At 49.0% G+C, this 23,842-nt stretch overlaps 1 protein-coding gene across 1 annotated transcript; it reads right to left on the bottom strand.

Moving 5' to 3' along the window:
* Nucleotides 1-1,735: 1,735 nt before the first annotated feature.
* LOC149340090 (uncharacterized) lies at nt 1,736-23,549 on the bottom strand. Its single transcript, XM_089548827.1, has 10 exons — nt 23,254-23,549; nt 18,189-18,308; nt 16,735-16,936; nt 15,865-15,968; nt 14,880-15,082; nt 12,047-12,215; nt 7,523-7,795; nt 4,793-4,937; nt 4,245-4,502; nt 1,736-1,933 (listed from the first exon to the last, which is right to left on the bottom strand). The coding sequence occupies exons 1-10, from the start codon at nt 23,266-23,268 to the stop codon at nt 1,800-1,802; spliced, it is 1,623 nt and encodes a 540-aa protein (XP_089404953.1). The 5' UTR covers nt 23,269-23,549; the 3' UTR covers nt 1,736-1,799.
* Nucleotides 23,550-23,842: the final 293 nt, after the last annotated feature.

A 23,842-nucleotide genomic window follows, 5' to 3' on the forward strand; every position in this document is an offset into this window, starting at 1 on the left:
TTCAGGACATGGGATGAGCATCAGTCGAAGCACGGAGAAATATTACATGAAGGGCGCCTGAGGAAATTGGATGATAACAGGTAACAAGCTAAGGCCTTGTAATACTTACACAAAATGAGTGTTCACAGTGGCGGAAAGAGACTAACCAGTGTGACGTTCCGTGCGTGAGCTACCAGGGCCCATATCTTCGGCGGAATCTTCTCTGTGCTCAACCGTCCTACTCCCTTGTCTCCCCTTAAACGGTCCGCGTTCGGCGGCGCCGCGTAGACCGAGCCCCCAGCGGCGGCAAAGCCACTGAAGGGGTACAATGGTAGAAAGCTGCCGACGGGAGACAAACGACATCCCAACGAGGCAGGTCGGCAGGGGAGGCTGACAACCGGACAAGAGAAGAAAGCTGCCGACGGGAGACAAACGACATTCCATCGAGGGAGGTCGGGGGTGCCGCAGGCGCCGCCGTGGAAAGGAGGAAGAAGGAAACAATCCAGTCTGGAAGACAGGAGATCGGGCGTGGCCGGCGGAGCACATATAGCTGGGCAGTGCGGACGAAAGGCACGCTCTGGACGACATGGTTCACGAAAAGGGTCCTTCAGCGCCGAAGCCGGACGGCGCGCAGCTTCTGCCAGCAACCGACGGATCGCAACTCCGGAGCCCCTCCATCGCCCCCATGACGGCGTCGCCACGTAAGCTCGGACACCCCAGCCTCTGATGTACAATGTATAATTATTGATTACATCATTTTGTTTAAACTGAGCCATACGGTGTCTTCTTGCCTCTCCGTCCCGTGTGGACCTGCGCATTATGTGGGGTCGTCACACCAGTGAGTATGCAGCAAACAAGAACTGAGAAATACAGAGCTTTAAACGACAGGTAAAAAACGCATAACACCAGAGCTGAATTAATTCAATAGGAAAGAAGCTAACTGTAGAACTATGTAGAAATCGAAAAAGGCAAATCATGAACGGACGCAGATACGGATTGGCTAAAAAAAAAATTGGAGGAGACACTCAAGCTCCGCCTTAAGGGTATGACGCGATACCTTTAGGGGGTTAAGGGCCATATATGCGGAAGTGGTCATTCTCGACTTTGCATTCACAGATCCTTGGGAGTCCTCATACTGCCCCTAGCGCAGTGGTGCAGCCGTTAAGCGATGGCCCTGCGATGGCAGATGCTGCCATCGGTAGGGCTTGTGCGACGCAGGTTGCTCTTCCCGAGTAGCATTTAGCGGAGAATCATCTACTTAAATGCCACATGCCACAATGGGCAGTTTTCTCCCACTCCGGTGAGCAGGTTTCGATGACGCCACAAGGTCACGTGACCTAGGTCCCACCTAGATTGCTTCTCCGGGGATTTTTCGCTCACGCCACCGTCACCGACGACGACAACGAAGGATTTTCTCCACAACGAGAGCCTTAACGCTATTTCGCTAAAAAAAAAAAAAGCCAAGCACGGTGATAGATGTCACCACCCCGTTTCATAGGGGACGCTCCAGTCTTCCACCCATCCATAATAAGCAACCCAGCCTGCGGGTCTGCACCGCTGAGAGTTATCACGCCTCATGGCTTCACAACGCTTTCAGCATTTCCTGGCTAATAGTGCTTCAATAACCACAGGCGATCGAATGGGTCAGGCGCCGGTAGAATTGGGCTTCAAGGTTGAATTTCCTTCATAGCGATTAAAGGTACAAAGTACCTGACAAGGTCCCTGGGAAAGAAAAATAAACACGCACAAACCTGCATCGAGCATATAATTTGCTTAAATTTATTACAAGCCCACACGTAAAGCGTTAAAACTACTATAAATCACATCTTCACCGTATCTTTAGCAGCAGCTATTTTCCTGAGCTCTCTCTTCAGTACCTTTCCCATCTCGTTTCGTGGCAGGCTGTCGGTGAAAACCACGCCTCCGTACAGGTTCATGTGGCTCGGTGTTCTCGCTGAAAACGGGAATATGATTGTCAGAAGCCAGCTTCAGTCCATACTTGCCAAATTGAATAAATGAGAAAGCTACGCCTTCAGTCTCCCCAAACAGCAACGTCATCAAATTTTTTAAAATCCCAGCTGACTTGTCAAAGACAACAAAACACACACACACAGTCCTCACAGTCTCCAAAGGTTTTAACTTGAAATACATAAAAATATCCCACTAAAGGTGACCTCAAAGCAACCAGGAAAGTTTGTTCTCATAACGGAGGAAAGACTCTTAATGGTGAATGGAGTTTTTTGCATAATAATATATCTGGCAAGCTACTCTAGATAAAGATGACAAAAAATGACATGGTGCCCGCCACTTGCGCGCACGTGCACACACGCACATAATTAAGATTGTCCTCAGGGAGCAGATAACCCCTGTGTCAGCTGAAAGTCAAAACGGCCTCCTTCACACGCAAGGCTCAGGCCGCGTTACCACAAGGTCCAAGGTCGCCGTATACCCTACGCGACTCTTTCAAAATTACACGCTTAGAAACTCACACTCTAAGCGCATGTGTTCACAGCGCCAACATAACGTACACCTCGGCGAGTATGCAATATATTCTAAAAAACCACGCAGACAACGAAAAGACAAAGAAAGGCTTCAGTTGTGCATATATTTTCTCAGTGTCTCTGTCCTTCGCGCTGTTTGACAGCAGAAAGCGCAAGCGGCCCACACACACACACAGTCAACTAACCACCGCGCAAGGACTATGAAGTTAAGGAGCTGTGACCAAATACACCTTCCTCCATTGTCGAACACACACACAAAGAAAATGCCGTTAATTGTGCGGCTTTTTATTTCGTACAGGATAATTAATGGCAGTATAGGGCGACTAGAAACAGAGACCCGCTACACCTCCTTTTCTGCACGGTAACACCGAGTGAGTTTCACTCAAAGACAGTAGTTCAAGCTGAATACGTATTAAACATGCCACAGAAAGAGACGCCTCCGCGTGATATAAAGCCAGAGTCAACCAGGCTTCCTCCGAGCTGTTCCAGAGCGTTGCAGTTCTCGTTTTGAATCTTGTGGCTTGCGCGCAGAGTGTGTGGTCATCATAAGCAGTGAATCAGAAACAAAAAAAAAAACAATCTTGCGCCACTGCTCTATCCAAGGCGTAGAAAAAATTCGCAGCACAAATAAAACGCACACACAAGAGCAGCAACAAACGAGGCAGGAAGGTGCTGACGGCCCACACCGACAGGACAAAGAGGACCACCGTGCTACTGCCACTGTTCTAGAGTAGACACAGAACAACCGAAATCGTCGCTGTGGGATGGCAGAGCTAGTGACTCAGTAATGAGCCCATTGTTTTTAGCGCGCATTTACGTAACTTAATCCTGTTGGCGCAGCACGCAGAGCGTGTCAGAATACAGCAGAAGTATACGCAGACATCGCAGCCAGACAGACGACGACTGCGACGATGAGAACAAGCGACAAACTGCTCACCGGCCCACCATATTCTTCCTCGATAAGGAGTTGACAGATAGGAAGGTCGCGTTCACAGGCGCACAAGTTAGGCGGGTCCGCAGAGTCTACCGCGCCATGTCTGCTTGCCATGTGTTGCCGTGTGCATGCAAACAGGCTTGTTCGGAGACACTCACTGCAGTCGGATACAACTCAGGTAATCAGCGGTAAATTCCCTTCAAAGGAGGCCCTCCCTCTAGCCAATGGCGCGACTCACTGTCATGACGTCGTGGCTAATCCACGGTTTATCCTCTTGCAGCTGTCCTCCCCAGCAATGTCATTCTATCAGGTGCAAGGCGACCGACCGTGACGACGGGATAACCGGTCGACACCATCAGCTGGAGGGCTTCATTTGAGTGCAATTTGCTGCTACATTCTTAAGGTCTATCGAAATGCAGTGCCGGCGAGTGGTGGTGGGAAGAACATGGCGAACAGCGGATGCTGTCGGCGATGCGAAGGATGATGATGATGATGATGCCCTCAGGCTTAATGGGACATACCCATGGCGGGGGGACTGGTCAGGGTGCATAGCGGATACAAACGGACTCATGTACAAGGAATGGAGATTTTAGGCCGTCTACACTCACGTTTTTTTCTATTTTAAACCTGTCGATGCACTTACTTGCATCTTTCGGACCTCTGCAATAACTGTGGCCGCGGTAGTCTAAAAATAGCCTTGGCAGTTAAGGAATAAGTATTCCTGTCTCGCAAACTCAAGTCTGGTGCCGGCCTTGTCGAAAGCGAGAAACAACAAAGCGAGCATGCGCTTTAAGTCCCAGCGGTGGGGTGTGGCACGACCTGCTCCTTACCTGCCACATGCTTCTTTATCTTCTCTGCGAGGGCAGCGCTTCCGGTGGCGGGCGCCTGGGGCACTACGAACGCCAGAGGCGCGTCTTGATTCTCGGGGCACGGGACGCCGACCACGGCCACCTCGCTCACTTCGGCCATCGAGCTGATCACTTGCTCCAGCTCACTGGTGGGAACATGGTAGCCGCGGCACTTGATTGTGTCCTTGAGTCGATCGATGTAGTAGACGCGCCCTTCTTCGTCGTAATAACCGCAGTCGCCTGGGAAAGCATCGCGCTTAGCAACAGCAGCAGTAGGTGCACTGGTATCGAGAGGGTCACCAGAAACTGAAGCAATTATGGCGGGAGCTGTTGTCACGTTCGAGTAAATCAGCCAGCGGAGAAACACCACACTCTTAATACATCTTGTGAGAACAGCTTCAGAACACCAAGAGGGCGCGTCTTCATACTTGAGAATACAATCTCATCCCCAAAACTTGCTTCTACACGTAAAAGAACACCTTGGGCATGATTCTATCTTTCTTCGAACCCTAACGACAAAAGGCACTCACCAGAAAGGAGCCATCCCTCGGGGTCAAGGACCTGCTTTGTGGCGTCCGGCTTGTTCAGATAGCCCATCATTACGCTCGGAATCTTGACACAGATTTCACCACTTTTCCCGGCCGGTAGAAGTTCTCTCGTGTCGACGTCGACCACCTGTGCGAAAAACGAGCAAGCTGCACGACTCACAGTTCGAGCTCCGCTTCATGGAGTGTCATCAGCACTGCTCGCACTGTGATAGCGTCATCGCAGCTACTCCCAGATGGGCGATGAATTGAAGTATTTAATATCTGATACAAAGTAATCATGCAGCAGAGCAGATGGAACACTTTGAAAGGACAAAACTGTTTGCAATTTTATTCGACCTGGTGCCTAACATCACCCCATCCTTCTCCGAGCGGCTGTCAAATAATAACTTCACTGGTACAAAATGACTACATCTATAAAGACTAATATATATGAAAAATCAAAGCATGGTTTTTGGTCGACAGCGACAAATTTATGCCAGTATTCCTCTTTATTATACCTCTTCACACATGGAAATCTATACGATCGGCTCTCAAGCCACTTATGAATGTTACAGCTGCTAGTCAGCCAATTTTGTCTGTGCCACTTCCACAAACCCGTTCTTTCGAGAGCTCTTTCCTACACTATCTTTTAGTGTGCACACAACAACCGGCAACCCTGAACATCGTGTCTGTTGGTACACGCACGTTTGAGGTTGAATTTATGGCCATTTCTTGTATGTGCAGCACTTTAGTACAGAGGTACGTACAACCCAAGTACAGAACAAGGTTTCTAAGTACGAGCACTGGGGTGTGACCGCTATCACGAAATTATGCAAGTACCGCTCAAAAAGAGACGGCAGGAAAAGGCATATGATATCACGCAGCCTATACACAAACTGAGATTTAGCCATTCAACCCAAACGGTGAAGAAATATAAAGTAAAAATATATAAATCAATTACATATCTACCTCGTCCAAAGTCAACAGCACAGACATCAAATTTCTAACGCAGTGAACAATTTGAAATCCGACGTACGTTTAGAGTGGTGTATCATAACTTAGCAGTTAAGCTCAGCAGCTCTATGCCTAGTCAATAAGCCATCGCAGCGCATCATAAAAAAAAATCATAATGTCACTGTGTTCATTCATTACCATATTCCTTGATGCCTCATTGAAATCTTGAATATTAGTTATTTCTGTCTGTGCAATCTGTGATACGGGTGCCAGATTTTTTTTGTTAGGGTCAAATTTCAGAACGCCTTCAGCTTACACCGCTTCCTTACCTCAGATGAGGAGCCCTCCAAGCTCCCTTATCTGAAGGAAGCGTTGATGGAAGAAATTTAATTTTACAACCGTTCTTAGCCGCTCCATGGGTAGGAGGCGCTCAAAATTACGAGCGGCCGCACGTACGCATTTGATGTCGAAAACATGCGCCTAATAAATATATGTGTCTCAACATAAAAAAAAAATGACGGAAGATTTAGCTCGGTTATGCCAAATGTGAATAAGGTGCGCTAGCACATCTGTTTCGGTTCGGGTTCGAGGCTTTGTTTTCAATGACAAGCAGGCTCCATGCAAAGATCGGAGAAATCGGCGTGTGGAGGCCTTAGTGCTAGCACAGTAAAAAAAAAAAAAAAAAAAAAACGAGCGCACATCTATAAGTTTGTATTTGTTGTTGGTATTGTTTTAAGGTACGAACGTGCGAATGTGCGCTCGTTTTTCATTTTAGCGCTATTATATCAATGCTCCAAATGGCTTGGCAGGAAAACATAGTTGACCTGGCAACGTCCCGTTCTTTAGAGTGCAGCGGCAGCAGCGAATGTTAGCTCTGCTATTATGAACTCGACGTCGTCACTGCCGCCCTACTGGACTAGCGCAGAGTCGTCATGCAGTGAAGCATGCGTTGAGGCCAATGAGCGAGGTTAGGACTCAGCGCTGTGCTACCTCAAAGAAAGGACGCTCCAAAGGAGGCCTCGTTAGGGATTCCTAAGTCATGTTTGAAAAAACAAAAAGGTTACCACTGTGTAACGGGAGATTCAGCGACAACTTTTAAGGTAGACTATGAGAGCGACTTCATATCTGTACAGTTTTAGAACGCTGTTTTTAATTGTCCACAAATACTCGCTTTTTACTAGCTCTCCTTCCAAGACCGCCCCTCTGGGCGCTCGGCGCTACCTTATCCTCGGGCAGCGCTTTTCGCAGCAGCTGCCGCCAATGAATCGTGTTCCGCTATCGCCATAATCTCCCTTCGCCTTCCACGGTATAGCTACCTTCCGGTTACGCATTCCCACACTCTTGCAATACTCGCCTCCTGCCACTATAACTCTCCTCCTCCTTCCAAGGCAACTAACCTCCGGCTTATTCGCGTGGCAACCACTCACCGGCTGCGCCTTTTTACGCTCCCGCCGTACCCTGTTCCTCCCACGGTATCTACTACTACTATTACGACGACGCGTAAGCCAGGAATGGGCGCCTAACTGCAGTCGTTGGAAAACTGACGGGATGAAGGCGAGCCGCTCCCTGGGCATCCTCACCGAGGCCTGGAGCACTCTAAACATTGGTCCTTAGTGTGCAAAGACGCAAGTGCGCAACTCTCAGCTACACAGGAACAGACGCTTTCGTCAAGCAGCATAGCCTTTATCGGCCCCATGCCACAGAGGCTCAACCGACATTCTCGAACAAAAATCTTGCTTTCCGCAAACAGAAAACAGACTCGCGCGTGGGCCTCCCGACCTTGATGCACACCCCTGGGCACGGGTACCCGAGGAAGGCGACGGTCACGTCCTGCACGGGCGGCGCCAGCACCACCCCGGCGGCCTCGGTGAGCCCGTACGAGTGGCCCAGGCGGCGCAGGTCGAACACGCGCCGCATCTGCTCCACGGAGGACTCCAGCAGCGTGCCTCCGATGCTGCAGGCGAAGGTGACGCTCGGGAGCGTCTCGCCCGCGTTCAGCGCGTCGCGCACCAGCCGCTGCATGGGCGCGGCCGACGCGCACACAGTCGTAACCTGCGGTGAAAGGAAACAGGCTTTGAGGAAAGAACGGATGTTCTTCCCCGGTGGACGCCTGAACCGTGCAGTCCAGGGAAAGGATGATGGAGGGAGTGAAAGAAAGAAAAAAGGACGAATACTAGCAAGGGGTTCCAGATAAATTTCGACCACCTCTGACGTCATGCTCGTACGTATATCACACAGCACACGGCCGTATTAAGGCGAAAGCCTTTAATGGCTCCTCGCGGTGTCCGTCCGTGCTCGCGGCGTCCGTGCATGCTCGCGGTGTCCGTCCTTGAGCTGTAATCGTGCCAAGTGTGGCCTCTCCTCCGCGCAGCGGCGCAACCTCCTCCGTAATTTCCTTTCCTCAAATTCGTTTTCTTCACTACGGGCACTCATTCTGTTCCTTCTTTCACTGCCACTTCCTCCCTTCCTCTGGAAACGGATGACGGGTGTCCACCAGGAGATGCCAGACAGTTACGACGTAATTTCCTTTCTTCAAATAGAATTTTCATTTTTTTTTTCACTACGGCCGCTCTTTGTCTATCTTCTTTCACTCCCACTCGCTCCCTTCCTGTACGGTGCGGTTCGGGTGTCCACCGCGATGGTTGCTAGGCAACGGCTCTTGCAGCCGCAACAACAACACAAAAGCGCGATTCAGGCGTCCACTGACCCGGGGAGCCAGTTATGAGCGCTTCCTTTCCTTAAAATGATCGGAGTGTAAAACGTCAAAGCCAACGCCAATGAACACAATGAACGCCGAACGGACAACGGCGACGGGCACGCAGCGAAACGGCAGCCAAAGAGCTCTCTCTAAAACACTGCAGTCAAAATAGAGACCGCAGTCACCGAAGACAATAAAAATCGCACATGCGGGAAGCCCGCCACGCACCAAGCGGTTCGGGAAAGTGGCGGTGGGTTGACCACAAGGCTTTCGCCAAGCACACTTTAGAATTTCCAAAGTGTATTCGCTAATTTTTTTTCATTTCGCCTACATCGAAACGTGGCCAGGACTGAACCCGCACCTTCAGGCTCAGCAGCCGAGCCCGCTAACCACTGAACACGTCGGCGGTGTGCATTATAAAGGGTGTCCCCGCTAACTTAGGCCAGGGTTTAAAATATGCCGAAGTACTCTAAGACGACGGGACCAAATGCACGTTGCTGGCTATTGCATTTAGCAATTCACATTATTTTTTAAATTATGCTTAGCTGCATAACTATTCGAGATGAATTTGTTACAAACTTCGCAAGCAACGAAGCTCACCAGAAAAATCCAATTAGAAAGTTGTAGAACGGTCCGCAAAACGTCCGACTGAACAGTTTCTAACTTTCCATCTATTACGTATCACTTTTTTTCACTCGCTGCAGATGCCCGCGAAATACAAAAAAAAAAATGCTACATGGCACCCGCTTGTGCGCCGCGATTTCAGTGCTCTCAAACGTTCCTCGTACAGTCGAACAGATCTTTCAGGTGGGTGTGCTGCCGCTTATAAGGTGACAGGGCAGTGAGGTAGGCGCTGGCTGTGCGATTTAGGCTAGGGATATGCTTACGCAAGGTAATGAGTCTCTAATGTTCTTGCAATTTTCCTGCCAAAACTTCTGTTCGAAGCGATTCCATAGCACTTATTCCATATGTGTCATCACCCTCTAGAATATTCGAGTACCTTACGTTGGATTAAATTGTTAAATTGGTAAATTGGTTCTTGAGAAGAGGAAATGGCGCAGTATCTGTCTCACATATCTCGGCGGACACCTGAGCCGCGCCGTAAGGGAAGGGAGGAAGGTAAGAGTGAAAGAAGAAAGCGAGAAAGGGTGCCGTAGTGGAGGTCTCCGGAATAATTTCGACCACCTGGGGATCTTTAACGCGCACTGACATCGCACAGCACACGGGCGCCTCTTGCGTTTCGCCTCCATCGGAACGCGGCCTCCGCGGTCGGGTTCGAACCCGGGTACTCCGGCTCGGTAGACGAGTGCCTTACCACTGAGCCACCGCGGCGAGTAATACGTTGGATTACTATGCGGGATTATGCTGATCCGACTAGCTAATCTACCTTAACGCACCCGATAATCCCCACTAATCCATTTTAATTCATTCTCTGTACTGGGCCTACTTCCAAATATCTGGGGGCCCTTTGGAATTTTTGGCGATGGGCCAACTTCCAAATTCTGAGGGTCCTCAGATTTTCAAATTTGGCAGACACCCTATCATGTACCCACTGGTGGTCACGTGGTGTTGATGACGTCATTCGTTTCATAAATCGCGGGGAATCCTCATCATACTACTACTGGCGCAGCGGTGCTTGCGGTTCACGGCCGCCTCGATCACACGTGCGCGGCGGGGCCGCGCGCTCGATCCAGGTTTTAAGCGATGTGCCACTTCCCCGGTAGGTGGCTGTTTCGCGGCCGGTATGGCTTGTGAGACCCAGGTTGCTCTTCCCGAGCTCACGTAAGGCTGATGTGCAGCGCCACGCTGGGCAGGTGGCAACTGCATTGAATTTTTTTGGCTTCAATTTATTGCCACGTGTCACTAGAGGCACGTGTTTGCCCATGACAGGCTAAATTGAGGTGAGAAGTTAATGAGGGGCAAGCGTTCAGCTCCGCGCGGCATCGCAGCTGTAAAGTGCGCGTCCTCATTCCCTGCCAGCTCTGCACTTCCTGTAACGTGCAGCGACTTCGCTTATGAACCTGACTGTGAGCACATGCAGCAAAAGAGCGGAAACTACCAAAAGAGATTTCCCAACATGTGGAGCGCCTTTCTACGTGGGTGGTCTTCGCGCCATTCTACCGCCGCTTTTCCTGCCCACTTCCTTTTATGACATCTGCGATATAGAGGGTCAATTTATGTTTTTGTGTTCAGGGAGCCCTAAATGTCATCTTGCAGATTTATCCTGTAGTTTATCTTTCAGAGATACCGTTGTATTAGCGCCAATTGAGCAGCGCTCAATAACAATATTGCATTAACACTGAAATGCGCCGGTGTAAGGCATGGGATATAAAGCGCGTTCACATGTACACCGCCGGTAAAAAAAAACATAGAGAGATGCAAATCATATGAAAATTTATAATGGCAAAACATAGGGGGTGTTGCATGTGCTGCCCTGTGCCTCACGCTATCCATTCCAGCACGCTTGTGGTATAGACTGTGACAAACAATAACTTGAGGAAAAAGTGGCAAGGCCTAAGTTAACGCAATCAAACATGCCCTAAACAAGTAAATAAAGGAAATAAATTTATCGAAAACAACCGCTTAAGGGGTTTCGCGGCAAATGAAATGACCAATGCGGTCGAGATTTTAGATTTCTCATTTTACGCGTAATTTTTATCGCAGTCCTCGGGTTTCATTTGTCTTGTGACGAAAAATTACAGCGAAATATGCAATACAATTTTAGAAAGTTATGTTTTTTTTTATGTGTGGTCGTGGAAAATTGTGAGCAAAACCCTCTTCCGATGGTACCGGCGCATCGTAAATTCTACAGGTTTCCTACGACGGAGTACCACCATCTTAGTATCACCACCAAGAGGAGAGATCAGAAGATCAAAACTTCGTTTGACTGCAATACCGTATTTCGCTAATCAAAAGCAAAAGCATACAAAGCGATACGCTAGGCAAACTAGGCAGTAAACTTTATGGTTCATTTTCTGCACATTCGCATTTTCTACGATTGGAATCATTCATCCCTTCGGCATTTCGTAATGAACAACAGCAGAATGAGTTTTGCGCATGAATCCTGAGACGCTGAGGAGTGCAATGCAGCTCTCGATTTTGCTATGTACACGTGCAATAGCTTTTGAAAAGTATTCCTGTATGAACCGTTTCCTTGTAAATATGCATGCCCAAGTTTGAGATTTATTTACATGTGTACTGGGCAACTAAACAAATAATTGATTCATTCCACGGGACATGGCTTTGTTACCATGCTGAGATAAAAACTTGTGCACGTTCTTCTTAGTATCTAACGCTACGCGGACGAATTTATGAAGGCGTTAAATGCAATTACTCACATCCAGTTAGCTTATAATAAGATAGCGAGCTAGCTTAAAATAAAATGGAGCTCTGAAATCACTATAACAAGTTGCACACCTGGCCGAAATTTTATTACATTGCAAGAATAAATAATGAAAATAGTTCTAACTGCAGCGTCCCCCTTTCATCGCTCTCGACAGAGTGCACTAGTCGTGCATTTGAGGGGACTAAGTGAGAACTAACTTCCATGCGGGAAATGTTTCTCCTGCATGCAAGCATAAAGCAAAGGTAAATTAAGGGCTCACCTTGTGCTTGTTTATAGCTTCTATAATCTTCGCAGTCCCAAGCTTTGGCTTCACCATCACTGATGTACCTCCGATGCACAGCGCGTCGATGAAAAGACGAACCGCGCTTATGGAGAACAGTGACCAGAGAATGATGACCACCTCTTTGTCTTGGGCGCAATTCATCGCTCTGAAATGAGAGGAAATAATGCCGCAGTCCTTTGTTGTGTCTGCTTTTCCATGCCATTCATTTACCGACTCCCACATACGGTCATATCAATCTGTAATGAAAGACGTAACCAGGGCGCTCTGGACCAACCATTAACACGCGTGCCAGTGTGTACGATGATGGTGATGGTGTTTATGTACGCACGGGATTAGCCTTACAGTGTACTGTCTACAACTGCTCCGGTCTGCCACTGTCTCCTAAGGCTAGTGTCCTCGAAAAACATTGATTGTTTTGTCACTGTTTGCCTCTCACTTCGTGAGCCTTCAGGGTACACGATGCGATAGATGTCGTTCAATCGAACATTCATTTTTCTCAGGCTGGACAGGAGTGTCTCCCGCTCGTCACAGAAACAAGGGCACCATAAAAAGAATTGATTCACATCACCCACGACAGCAAAACCAACGCACTTAAGTGAGGTGGCACGGTAAACCTTGTGCAGCCATGCCGGCGTATAGGCCTCGTGTATAGGCTTCGCCGCGCGGCAAGCCTCGTGCAAAGTATGGAAGGTGCAGAGGCGTCTGATGTAAAGAGTAGTTGAACACCACAAGCTGTTTAGCGAAGCTCTCGTCCTTTGGGGCAGCCACTGAAGTTTGACATGACCGAGATTCTTGGGCAAGAAAGTCTGCCGTTGTATCAATAGCGACTCCAACGTGAGATGGCATCCACTGGAAGACAACTGTAAACCATTTTAAGTGTAGATTTCTGAGCCAGGTCAGAAACCAGAGGCAAATTTTAACGGCGGGAGTACCGCTTGCAGATGCTTTACGCGAATTTGAAATCCGACGAAATCACAACACTCTGCGGTTCACAGAATGAAAGATGTTTGAGCGATTTTGTAATGGCCAGTGATTCAGTCATAGCTAATAACATTAATGTTCGAAGGCGGCCAGCCCAAGATTTATCAGTGTTAAGCACTACAATTGCACACGTGCCTGCTTATTTCTGCTCATATGACCATCGGTGTAAACATATAGGTGCCCCTGTGGGTGCTGCTCAGATACTCAAGAATCGAATGTCTTAGTTCCACGTAGGGCATCGATCGTTTTTAGCGTACGCTGGGGATGTCTAAGCAGCAACTGATGCCAAGTAAAACCATGGTGCAGGCCCTGCTGACTCCTGATTTTCGTGGGAGACCAACCTAAAGTGCGCAGGGTGTGAAAAGCAGCAAAGGCGTGGCTTTGCGTCCTAGTTCGTAGTCGACGAAGCAGGACGACCTGTCTGGGTCTCTCCAAGGCGGACTAATCGTAGAAGCAGCCTTTTGGAGCCCTTCAGACGCAGCGGAAGGGAACGGGCTTCTTCCAAGACCTTACTGGAAGCTGCCTGGTGTAGAACTCTCAGTGCAGTTTTCTGGCCTCCCCTGTGGTGTGGGCAATCTCAAGATGCTTATACTGGCTCTCTAAAGGCGACCAAAAAGGCAGGGAGTATAGAATTTTAATGGCCGTAATAGTTGAACACAGCTTTAGTATTGTTGAAGGACTACTACCTCACGTCGCATCTGCGAAACATTTCAGTACGTTTAGCCTTGGCAGTGAGGAGAAAACGATGTTGTCCACCGCTCTCTTGCATGTCAGACGTCAAGGATCACGCCCAGGAAACTCGCATCTCTTGCCTGGCGAACCTGGGTGTGATGCATTCGTAAGCCTAAATGCGTTCACCGACGCCTTTCTCCTCGGGCCAGCAGAGATCTAACGTGTCCAAATGGCTCTGCAACAGAAAGAGCTCTTTGTGCGATCCCAGCTAGAGACTTGAGCTGACAACCGGATGTCGCCCTGCAGATGTCACCAGCGTAAATTGATCTTCTCGGAGGTGCATGGCTACATGGCAGGGCGTCCGGAAGTGCTGCCATGGCGATGTTACACAAAAGGACAATAACACACTTCCTTGCGGCACTCCTTGAGGGAGTGTCTTCGCGCTGCTAAATGTGTTCCCAAGGCGGCCTTGCATCCGACGCTCGTAGAGAAATCTTTGAATGAAGCGAACAGTGTGCCCTGTCGCCTTCATGCGCTGTAGCTGAGAAAAAAAAATGGCTTCTCGTAGGACGCAGTCATAGGCCTTCGATATATCTAGGGATAACAGTTGACAGTTCTTTTCCCTTGCTGTACCCGCAGTGACTTGATACATCTAAAATGCTGTCTTGAGCGCTGTGACGCGAATGTACCCCATTCATACATGACGGCAAGAAAAGCTTGGATTCGGCCCGCCAGGACAGCTGATTTAAAACCAAGGCAATTGTAAATCGGTATCTTCATTAACTTTCAGATGCACGAGGTGAGTGACTCCCGAATAACAAATGACGTTGGTCAGCAGGAACGCTTAACAGTAGCGATACCAGCTGCAGCAACGAAGGATTCAAAGGTACTAATCGCTTTTGAACAGTACCTGCACTCCAAACAAGGCTGCGCTCATTGGCCCAAACACTAGAAACCACGTGAAAAACAATTGCAAAGCGTACTTAAAATACATTTCAAATAAAAAATCCACATATTTTTCCATACGATATGGGCTCCCTATTCTGACGATTTCATATAGGACTTTTGAGTATGGTGTGTTGACGGCAACACCCGCTCGCCTCGGAGAATTTACCGCCCTCACATATCGCCGTAAGTAAGGGAGGGCGCCGCTCACTTGATGCTCTCGATGGCAGCGACGAAGCTGTACTGGGACACCATGACTCCCTTGGCGTCGCCCGTTGTGCCCGACGTGTAGGCGATCGCGCACAGCGCCTTCTTGGTGTCCGGTTCGCGCAGGTCCTCGAGCCTCATCTCGGGTAGCTTGCGGAACGATGTCACCGCGACAAAGCCCGGCGTCTCTTTCATCACGAATATCTTCTGCACCAGAAACCACAGTAAAGCAACTCAAGAGCGACACGAAGACAATGAGAAACTCGCGCCTTAAGCGCAGTTCACCGGGAGGCCCGTAGACAAAGAAGGTGTGACAAGATGACATATGGAGGAATATCTAAGGGTGAAGAAGCTCAATGGTAGGGTGAAGTTGACAAGGTTCAGCAGAAACAGCGACCCCACACAGAAATGGGAAGAGGCAGCAAAGAAGATGTTAGGCAATAAAAATTAAATAATGTGAGTGAGATTCATCTTGCGTTATTGTCCCCAATTGCAATGTTGAGCGCGGCGCTGGTATTCTACGTACCACGGTGGCCAAAAGCGAGAAAGCCCAGAGCAGTTTTTTTTAATCAAGTATCATGCTTGTTGCATCACTCATGTGAAGACTAAAGCGGCGCAACCAATCCCTACAAGAACTACAAGAACTATTACTGTTCTCGTTGGAAGTTTTATGAGTCAAACAGAGTGCAAAGCTTCTCACCACTGCGTCAGGCCACCTCTAACGGAGAATGTAAACAGTAATGTCAAGCGCAAGAAATAGCAGACGGGAGTTCATGGGGTGCATGCCGAATAAAGGGTGTTATATCCCGCCAAGTGTTCCTGCAATTTCGTGCTGGACGGCCCTCTAAGATTGCTTGCAATCCGCAAGCTATAAAAAGACAGAAAAAAAACGTATGGAGGGTTAGCAAGAGGAATTGCTTGCTAATCGGAACCAGCCCCAACACTGCGTACCAAAGTCATGAGAGCGCACTGGGCGATACGGCAGATACCTTGAAACGACACTGTGGCTGTTCATCAATGATGGACGCCAAATTGTCGATGTCCGCCAGGCAGAACGATGCGCCGGCGTCTTTGACCTGATAAGCCAGCTCGCCTGTTGAGAGAAGAGAACACAAACATGGTGGAAGACCATTGAAGAAGAGACTCTTCGCGCTGAAAGCACTGTTAACAAAAGGTACTTTTGAGCTGCGGTTTTCTTTCGGGTGAAAAATGTTTTACGACACCAGCTCGATGCCCTGCATACATACACAAGCGATACCAAGGTAATTATCGGTTTAACAGAGCGGCTACGACGGGGGAAGCCGGCCCAGCACTATGTTGGAGAGTCTCCTGGCACCAAGGACGAAACGCGCGTAGCGCGTAACAAAGGGTAACAGTCGATCGACAGGTCTCACTGCTCGATTAAGCCCTGCGCTCCCATGCCAGCGGAACAGCTTAGCGCATACAGTACAGCGGAAACGTGCGGGCCTCCGAAGAGGTAAAAACAAGGTTTCTCTTTCGTTTGTGAGCATTCAATCATGCCAGCGCCGCGGCGCTTCTTTCCTGCCGTGCGCGCCGCCACACGCATACTTCGCCGATATCGACGTTACAGCAACTCGCGCTAACGTGATTAGACAAGGCGCTCGACTCCCACAAATATGGTGAGTTCACAATAGCCGCTTTATCACCGCGAACTTCTTAATCTCATCTGCCCACCTAACTTTCTGCCACCCCCACGGACACGGAACATTTTTTCAAGGGTACAGCGTCAATTTGCATGTCTGTATCAAATAAAAGTTTAAAAAAAACTTGCATTTCATCACCACGAATTTCGTCTCTACACATTGCAGATGGGACGTCCAGCAGTTAGTTGCACGTACGTGTCGTCCGGGGCCCGCTAGAGAAGCACGGCACGCATCCGGAGAACATGAGCGCCAGGATGGAGATCAGAGCATCGGTCGAATTGTCCACGGCCACGATGAAGCGGTCGCCGCGCCGCACGCCGTTCTTGTGGAAACCCGTGGCGTACTGGCGAAGGCGACTCAGCAGCTGTGCGTAGCTCGTGGTATCCGCACCGTCGATCTTGGAAGGCACAGAAAGGGGAAAGGTATGAAGACAGTGGATTGACACCGACGATGCTTCATGCGAGCACAAATGTGGCGGACCTGGGTTGCAGCTCGTCTGATATCTGTTTACAAAACCGGTGCGCGACGAAACCGGTGCGCCGGCAACATACAGACTTCCAGATACCTTTGTTGTTGAATCGTGTTGATGAATTAATAAATTTTACGGAACCAATGTCCAAACTTTTTCTAAAAACCTTATTGCTCAAGCATGACTTTGTATTTGTGTAATTTTGTGCTGTTTCTTTTGTTTTGTTGTACCTGACAATGTATGTCTATTTTTAGTATAACCGATTTTCTTTAGCAATGTTTCTTACAACGACATGTCTTGCTTTCAATATATTTTAGTTAGATGTTCTGTTATTGCAAAGCAATCAGCAATTCTACGTTAGTCTATTTTGTAAGTATTTATGTGTTCATGCATGGCACAAATCTATATGTGACCAAAGATTGTGTGCTCTTTACCTGCTCGCTGAACGTCATCCGGAGCGAAAGCCTTTGTCAGGCACTGCAGCCTTTAGCTTTCGCTCCGGCTTTCTGTAACGGAAAGGAACAAATAAAGAGAAAGAGAAAGAGCTGCGTTTCAGTGAACGTTGTCTCAGTTGCCCGAAAGTTCCAATCGGTGCGAACAGCCGGATATCCGTTCTTCCTTAGAAGAACGGAAACCCTGTTTGCTGTTTGCACCGTAGAAGAACGGGGTCGGAGAAGGCAGGTGTAAGGTGCAGAGATTTGAATAAAATTACACCATTTACAATTCGTCGACCAATTTTCGCAAGGGCGAAGCAATTTACTTCTCTCCTTCTCACCACGTCCCAGCTTAGGTGAGGGGAGCTCTTCGTTAAGAGTCATCCGGGATGTACAGCTGCACAACCATGTTCCAAAGGCTGCGAATGAGAGATGCGGCAGCTTCCTCAATCCCGAGACAATAACAGGGTTTGCGTTGCTGTATTTGAGTATAGAAACGGCGTATCAGTTTTCAGATACCTGGAGTTCTCAGGTGGCGATATTATGTTCACGTACGAAGAGCGGATAAGTGAACTACACCAAAGAGTATCCGGATCAAGAATTCTAATGTACGCAGGACAATTCTTGCTATTCAAAAGAAATCACTCCCGTGTTTTCGTTCTGATCAACATTCACAGGCTACATCATTTATACTCCCCCATGTACAGCATTTACACTTGAAATGTGGATCACGAAAAGGCACTCACGAAAGCTGTTCTGTCCGCATACTTCTTCAGGAATTTCACCATGAAGTTGTACAACGTGCACTCCGGTACGTGGATGTCCGGGTAGGAAGAGTACACTATGCGGTCCTTCACGACAGCCATCTGGGAATGCAACGGAATGCCGGTTCTTTACACATTTATTGCGGCCTTAAATGGCAAAGAGAAACAAACCCATTTTTCATCAACGCATCAACAGATATATTGCAACGCACTCGTGACGGTCAACCCGGAAATAAAGCGGGTCCTCCCGGAGTGGTGCCGTGATTTACGTGTGCATCGCCTCTATACATTTGCGTTTAAAAAACGGAACGCTAACGAAGGTCACGGGGCTGTTACTACCTCGAAGTTGGTAAAACCGCTAGACTGCAGACGTGTGCGCCAATAGAGGTCTAACATTGGAGGCCCCTGGATATGATTACACTGATACCCAGATAATGCACACGGTATACAACAATATTGATGTTATCAGCGACAAATCAGTAAGTGATGCATCAGCCTTTTTAACTATGCTAAGAAACAAAAAAAAATGATGCTCGATTTCCGTCGTTAAACCAAATGCGAATTAGGTGCGCTAAGTTCGGTTTTCACTTCGGTCCCGGTGTTCAGATTCAGTGTTCACGGACGGCAGTTGTTGACGGCCATATATGCGGCATTGGTCATTCTCCACATTCATAGATCTCTGGCCCAGTGGTGCAGCGGTCAAGAAATGCGCCATTACCCTTCTGTAGCAGGTGCTGCCATAGGTGGGACTTGGGTTGCTTGGGTTAGGTTGAAATCCGGGTTGCTCCTCGCGAGCAGCCTCTCACTATTAACCGAGCTGCCGCCTGACACCGTGAGCAGGCTGCTGATGAACATTCTGCCACAAAACCGGCTTCAGACAAACAGACAACCAGACGGACGGACGGACGGACGGACGGACGGACGGACGGACGGACGGACGGACGGACGGACGGACGGACGGACGGACGGACGGACGGACGGACGGACAGACAGACAGACAGACAGACAGACAGACAGACAGACAGACAGACAGACAGACAGACAGACAGACAGACAGACAGACAGACAGACAGACAGACAGACAGACAGACAGACAGACAGACAGACAGACAGACAGACAGACAGACAGACAGACAGACAGACAGACAGACAGACAGACAGACAGACAGACAGACAGACAGACAGACAGACAGACAGACAGACAGACAGACAGACAGACAGACAGACAGACAGGCAGGCAGGCAGGCAGACAGACAGACAGACGGACGGACGGACGGACGGACGGACGGACGGACGGACGGACGGACGGACGGACGGACGGACGGACGGACGGACGGACGGACGGACGGATGGACAGACAGACAGACAAAATACGTGTAATGGAAACTATAAGTGACGCCTCTCAACTATAATTTACTCTATCTAAAAAACAAGCGTTCTTATAGCAAATATACGTGAGCAAGCAAGAATATGTGCCGGCATTCTTGCACGTTTATGTGCAGCACTGCCTTATTAACTTGTACGTTCTCCTCTCTCAAAGCACCCCTCGCCGAATTCGCCGTTGCCTGTCCAGTCCCACCGTACCCACCGTGGCAGGTGGTAGTTATTCAGTTAATGATTGGTCGTGAGAGGTTGTTCAGGAAGAGCAAACTAAGTCTCACAAGCCCCACCCGCGCCAGCATCTACCATCGCAAGGCAGTGGCGCATCGCTTAACCGTTGCACCACTGCGCCAGGAGCGGTACGAGGACTCTCAGGGATCTACGAATGTCAAGCAGAGAACGGCCCATTCCGCATATATGGGCAATAACACATTAAAGCTATCGCGTCATACCCTTCAGGCGGAGCTTAAGTCCCATTTCATCGATCATTGACTGAAGCTTGCTTGACCTTGAAAACCGAGCCGGGAACTGAAACCGCAGAGCTAGCGCACCGAATTCGCATTCGGCGTAATCACGCTAAATGGTATTCCTTTTTTTTTTTTGCCACCATAAGAGCTAAGTCTCCTTCCCGTCGATAACACAGCGGCTGCTTTTGGCCTCAGGAGAAAAAAGTACGAGTTAAAAGTGTTCCATCGGACACATTCCTATAAGCGTCATGCCACAGCTGTACGTAGACTAGAAGTATATGCAATGTCATGCTGACAAATAAGCTCAAACGCGGCTTGCGTTGCAGCCAGAAGACGCTTGAAGAACGCCTAGCGAGAACACGGATAACCGAACTTTCGCTTTGCCAGCTCAGATGGCCACAGATGCGCCACGAGCGGGAACTATGTATGTACAGGGTCAATCACACTTAGAGGGAACACGGTTCCGCGTGGCTGCGCACACGCGGAGCACCAATGCGACCAAGCCGATAGCAAACGCGTGCAAAGGGGCAGATAACATGAAGCATCACGTCGAGGTCCCTCTTCTCGTGTGCCACTCTGCATCGATTCATGAGCTGGTTAGATGCAATCACACTCCGCAAGTTCGTGGCCACGCGGAGCCGTGTTCCCTCTAAGTGTGACTGACCCTGTACGTGCCAGGAATAAAACGAGCGCTTGAACGGTGACTATTTCATAGGGCAGGACATCGCTTGTCTCCTGTGGCACCATGTACACCAAATGAGAGGTACACACAGATGAAGGCTGCAGAGGCTCAAGCACTCCCCGACCGCACCACGGCCGTGAGAAAGCACAGCGTGAACCATTATACTCTATAACTGCCACTATGCACTGCGCGCAATTAGGCCTCAAATACTAGTTGAGCATCAACGTCAGTTCCAAGTGATTGCATCGGGTTCCACCGGATTGTAGGCTAACAACACGGCTAGGTAGCAAGCTTCAAATTTTCCGCAAGACAGCCACACGGAAACAATTATGGTTAATCTGTCTGCCTGTCTTTATCCCATTCGTTCTTCGCATCTCCAGAAGCCGCGCTGATCAGCGTTTCTTGAATGAGAAGACGATCGAACACTTATGTTCCAACAGAAGCGATGAAGTGAACATCAGTTGCATGACGCCCTTGCCATTGCACGATGTGGATAAGCTGCATCGCTCAAAGGAAGGAGCATAAGGCCAAGAAGAGCAGCCTGATAGCGGAATGTACTGTGCAAGCCGTTTCAGTCTCACCTGAAGTCTGCAGAAGTATTTAACCTCACCCACCTCAGTGTGCGCACTTGTTTCTTCTTCTGCTTCTTCTCACCATTGCTCGATGGTATCAGCCGACTACGGTTGGCCGAATTTTACGTACCAGTGCGCTGCTACGTAAAGGAGTGAGAATATGCAGAATAATAGAACTATTTCTCACTGCTGATGCTTTTTCTTTTCTTCGACGCGAGAGGAAGTAAGAACCATGATCGGGGAAACCATACCAGAAGAAACAATTAGCTACACAAACATTTTCACCGGCAGTTTATAAGAAAAACTTGAAGGGGGGGACGCCTTAGCTCCGCTTCTAAGGGTATGACGGGACTCAATTAGCACATCGCATTAGCGCACTAATTAGCATACACGTGATCACGTGATACACCAATCATCCACAAGGCCTCCACAGATTGTAAAATACACAAAATACTTACGACAATACCAGCTAGGAGGATGCAAACCGTAATCAAGATATTGTGGGCCCTCATTAAACATGCGGCATATAGGGTCGATCATTGCTATTAACATTCAAGTGGCCAGGAGCATACTACAGAGTGCTTTGACAGTATGAGTGGTGCCGTGGCCATGCTCCAGATTGGTCTGGAGAAGGCATTTGACCAGGTCTCATATGATGTTCTATTTTCAATATCAGAGCTCGAAAAAATGCCGCGGCAGGCACAATCTTTGTCATACACCCTCACCCTCAAGCCGTGCATCCTGTCCTCCCTCACACTCACCTCACTACCTCTGCCCTCCCTCATTTGTGGCTTTGCCGTGGGCACCTACTGCTACTCTTCCAACAGGTTTTCGAATTATTTCTAGCTCCCGACTGAACATCCGCCCTTAAGTACAAAAATGCGATCACAAAAGTAAGCCCTGTAACAATTATTATTTCCAAATGTCTCAGAATACTACATACTTCTTGTACCTCCATAATGCCCTATGCTTCGCACGGCATATCTTCGACCCCCACGCAGTGCCGTGCATGCGACACCATCTAATGGCGAAAAAAAAACTATGACCCAAGAAAACGTCGCGGTAGTTGCTAACTAGAATCTTTACACATTTTACTATCTCTTATTCACTAGTTTGTTTTACCACAGAATTTTTATTTTTAGTTCGTACCCAGCACCACTTGCGGTCTGGTATGTGGCCCTCGAAAAGTTAGGCTAGTGACGAGCGCTTTCCTATCTTTTCACTTTCCCGTCCTCCTCCCAAAATCCCGGCCACGCCCTCGCCTCACCTTGCAAGAGAACGGGACCAATGGTTAGAGCATCATTTTAAATGTACAGTTCGTGCCAAAAGTAACCAGGCTGGACGGTTTGTTTCTCAGTCGTATATGGAAGCTATTATGCCAGCCATCAAACTCTAAAATCTCTGTATGGTAAGGAGAACCCTTGTCCTCACTTTCCAAAAACATTTTGATCATTAAGGAAGCCGTAAGGGCTCTACTATACGAATGAGAAGCAAACCAAGGAGCCTGGTTCCTTTTGGAAAAGGCTGTACCACCGTGAAAGACAAGGACGTAAAGTAGGCACGACAAGGGCTTGCAGCATCACCCACTGAACCGAAGCGGAGGCCTTGTGGTAAAGCATCCACCGCTCATTCGGGAGGTGCTGAGTCCAATCTTCAGTGCCGCCGGATACCCACCGGTTTTCTAAAGGGTAAACGATTTTCCCCAGCCTAGTGATAGGCGCTGCTGTTGAGACTACACAATCACCTTGCCAGGCCAAGTGAAGTGAGTTCGCCAAAGTGCCTTCTGCAGCTAGTGTCACTGAAGCTCATGGTGTGACACTACGCGAATAACAATTTAGGCGAATGTCACTCGTTGAAAATGGCACTAAATGCACCCGTGTAACACTCCAATACTGCCACTACTAAGGGGACTGCTTTCAGTTCGGATGAATGGAGGTGTTACATACCTTTGACATCATCATGGCGTATCGGCCGGTGACAGAGAGGACTTACAGTGCTCGGACGGTGCACGAGCGTCTGAGAATGGGCGGTGTCAACAAGAGAGACACAACACCGCTGTTGAAGGCGACGTCGCTGTGAGCTGGAAGCCGTGAAGCTGAGAGGGAACTCGGCGCTGTTGTAAGCTTTTTTTTCAGCCGTAACAGCCCACGCACTCATTGGTCAGCACTGCGGCCAGGTGGTGAGGAATACACACATAGCAAGAATAGCAAACAAGTAGCTCTCCCTCCCTTGTGCGCACTAAGAGTGCTTCACGCTGCAGCTGTGCGCGGACGTGACAGCTCTCGTCAGCGGCGGCGACGTTCCCGCCCGGGCGACAGCGCCCGTGGCCCCATCGAAGCGGGTCATGTAAAATCAGGCGGAAAGCTTGGCTCTCTCATTAGAGTGAACCGCAGTTTCGTCCTCTCCCTTATGACGGGCGAGCCCGCGTCAACTGTCGCAGGTGGCCGGGAACTCTGAATGACATTGATCAGCCGCTGCCATTCCTACAGAAATGGCAAACAACGGAGGACGAACTCATGTCTGTAGATCACATGT

This window comes from Amblyomma mixtum, chromosome 6, assembly GCF_055824585.1.
Source record: "Amblyomma mixtum isolate Tamu chromosome 6, ASM5582458v1, whole genome shotgun sequence".
Lineage (NCBI taxonomy): Eukaryota > Metazoa > Arthropoda > Arachnida > Ixodida > Ixodidae > Amblyomma > Amblyomma mixtum.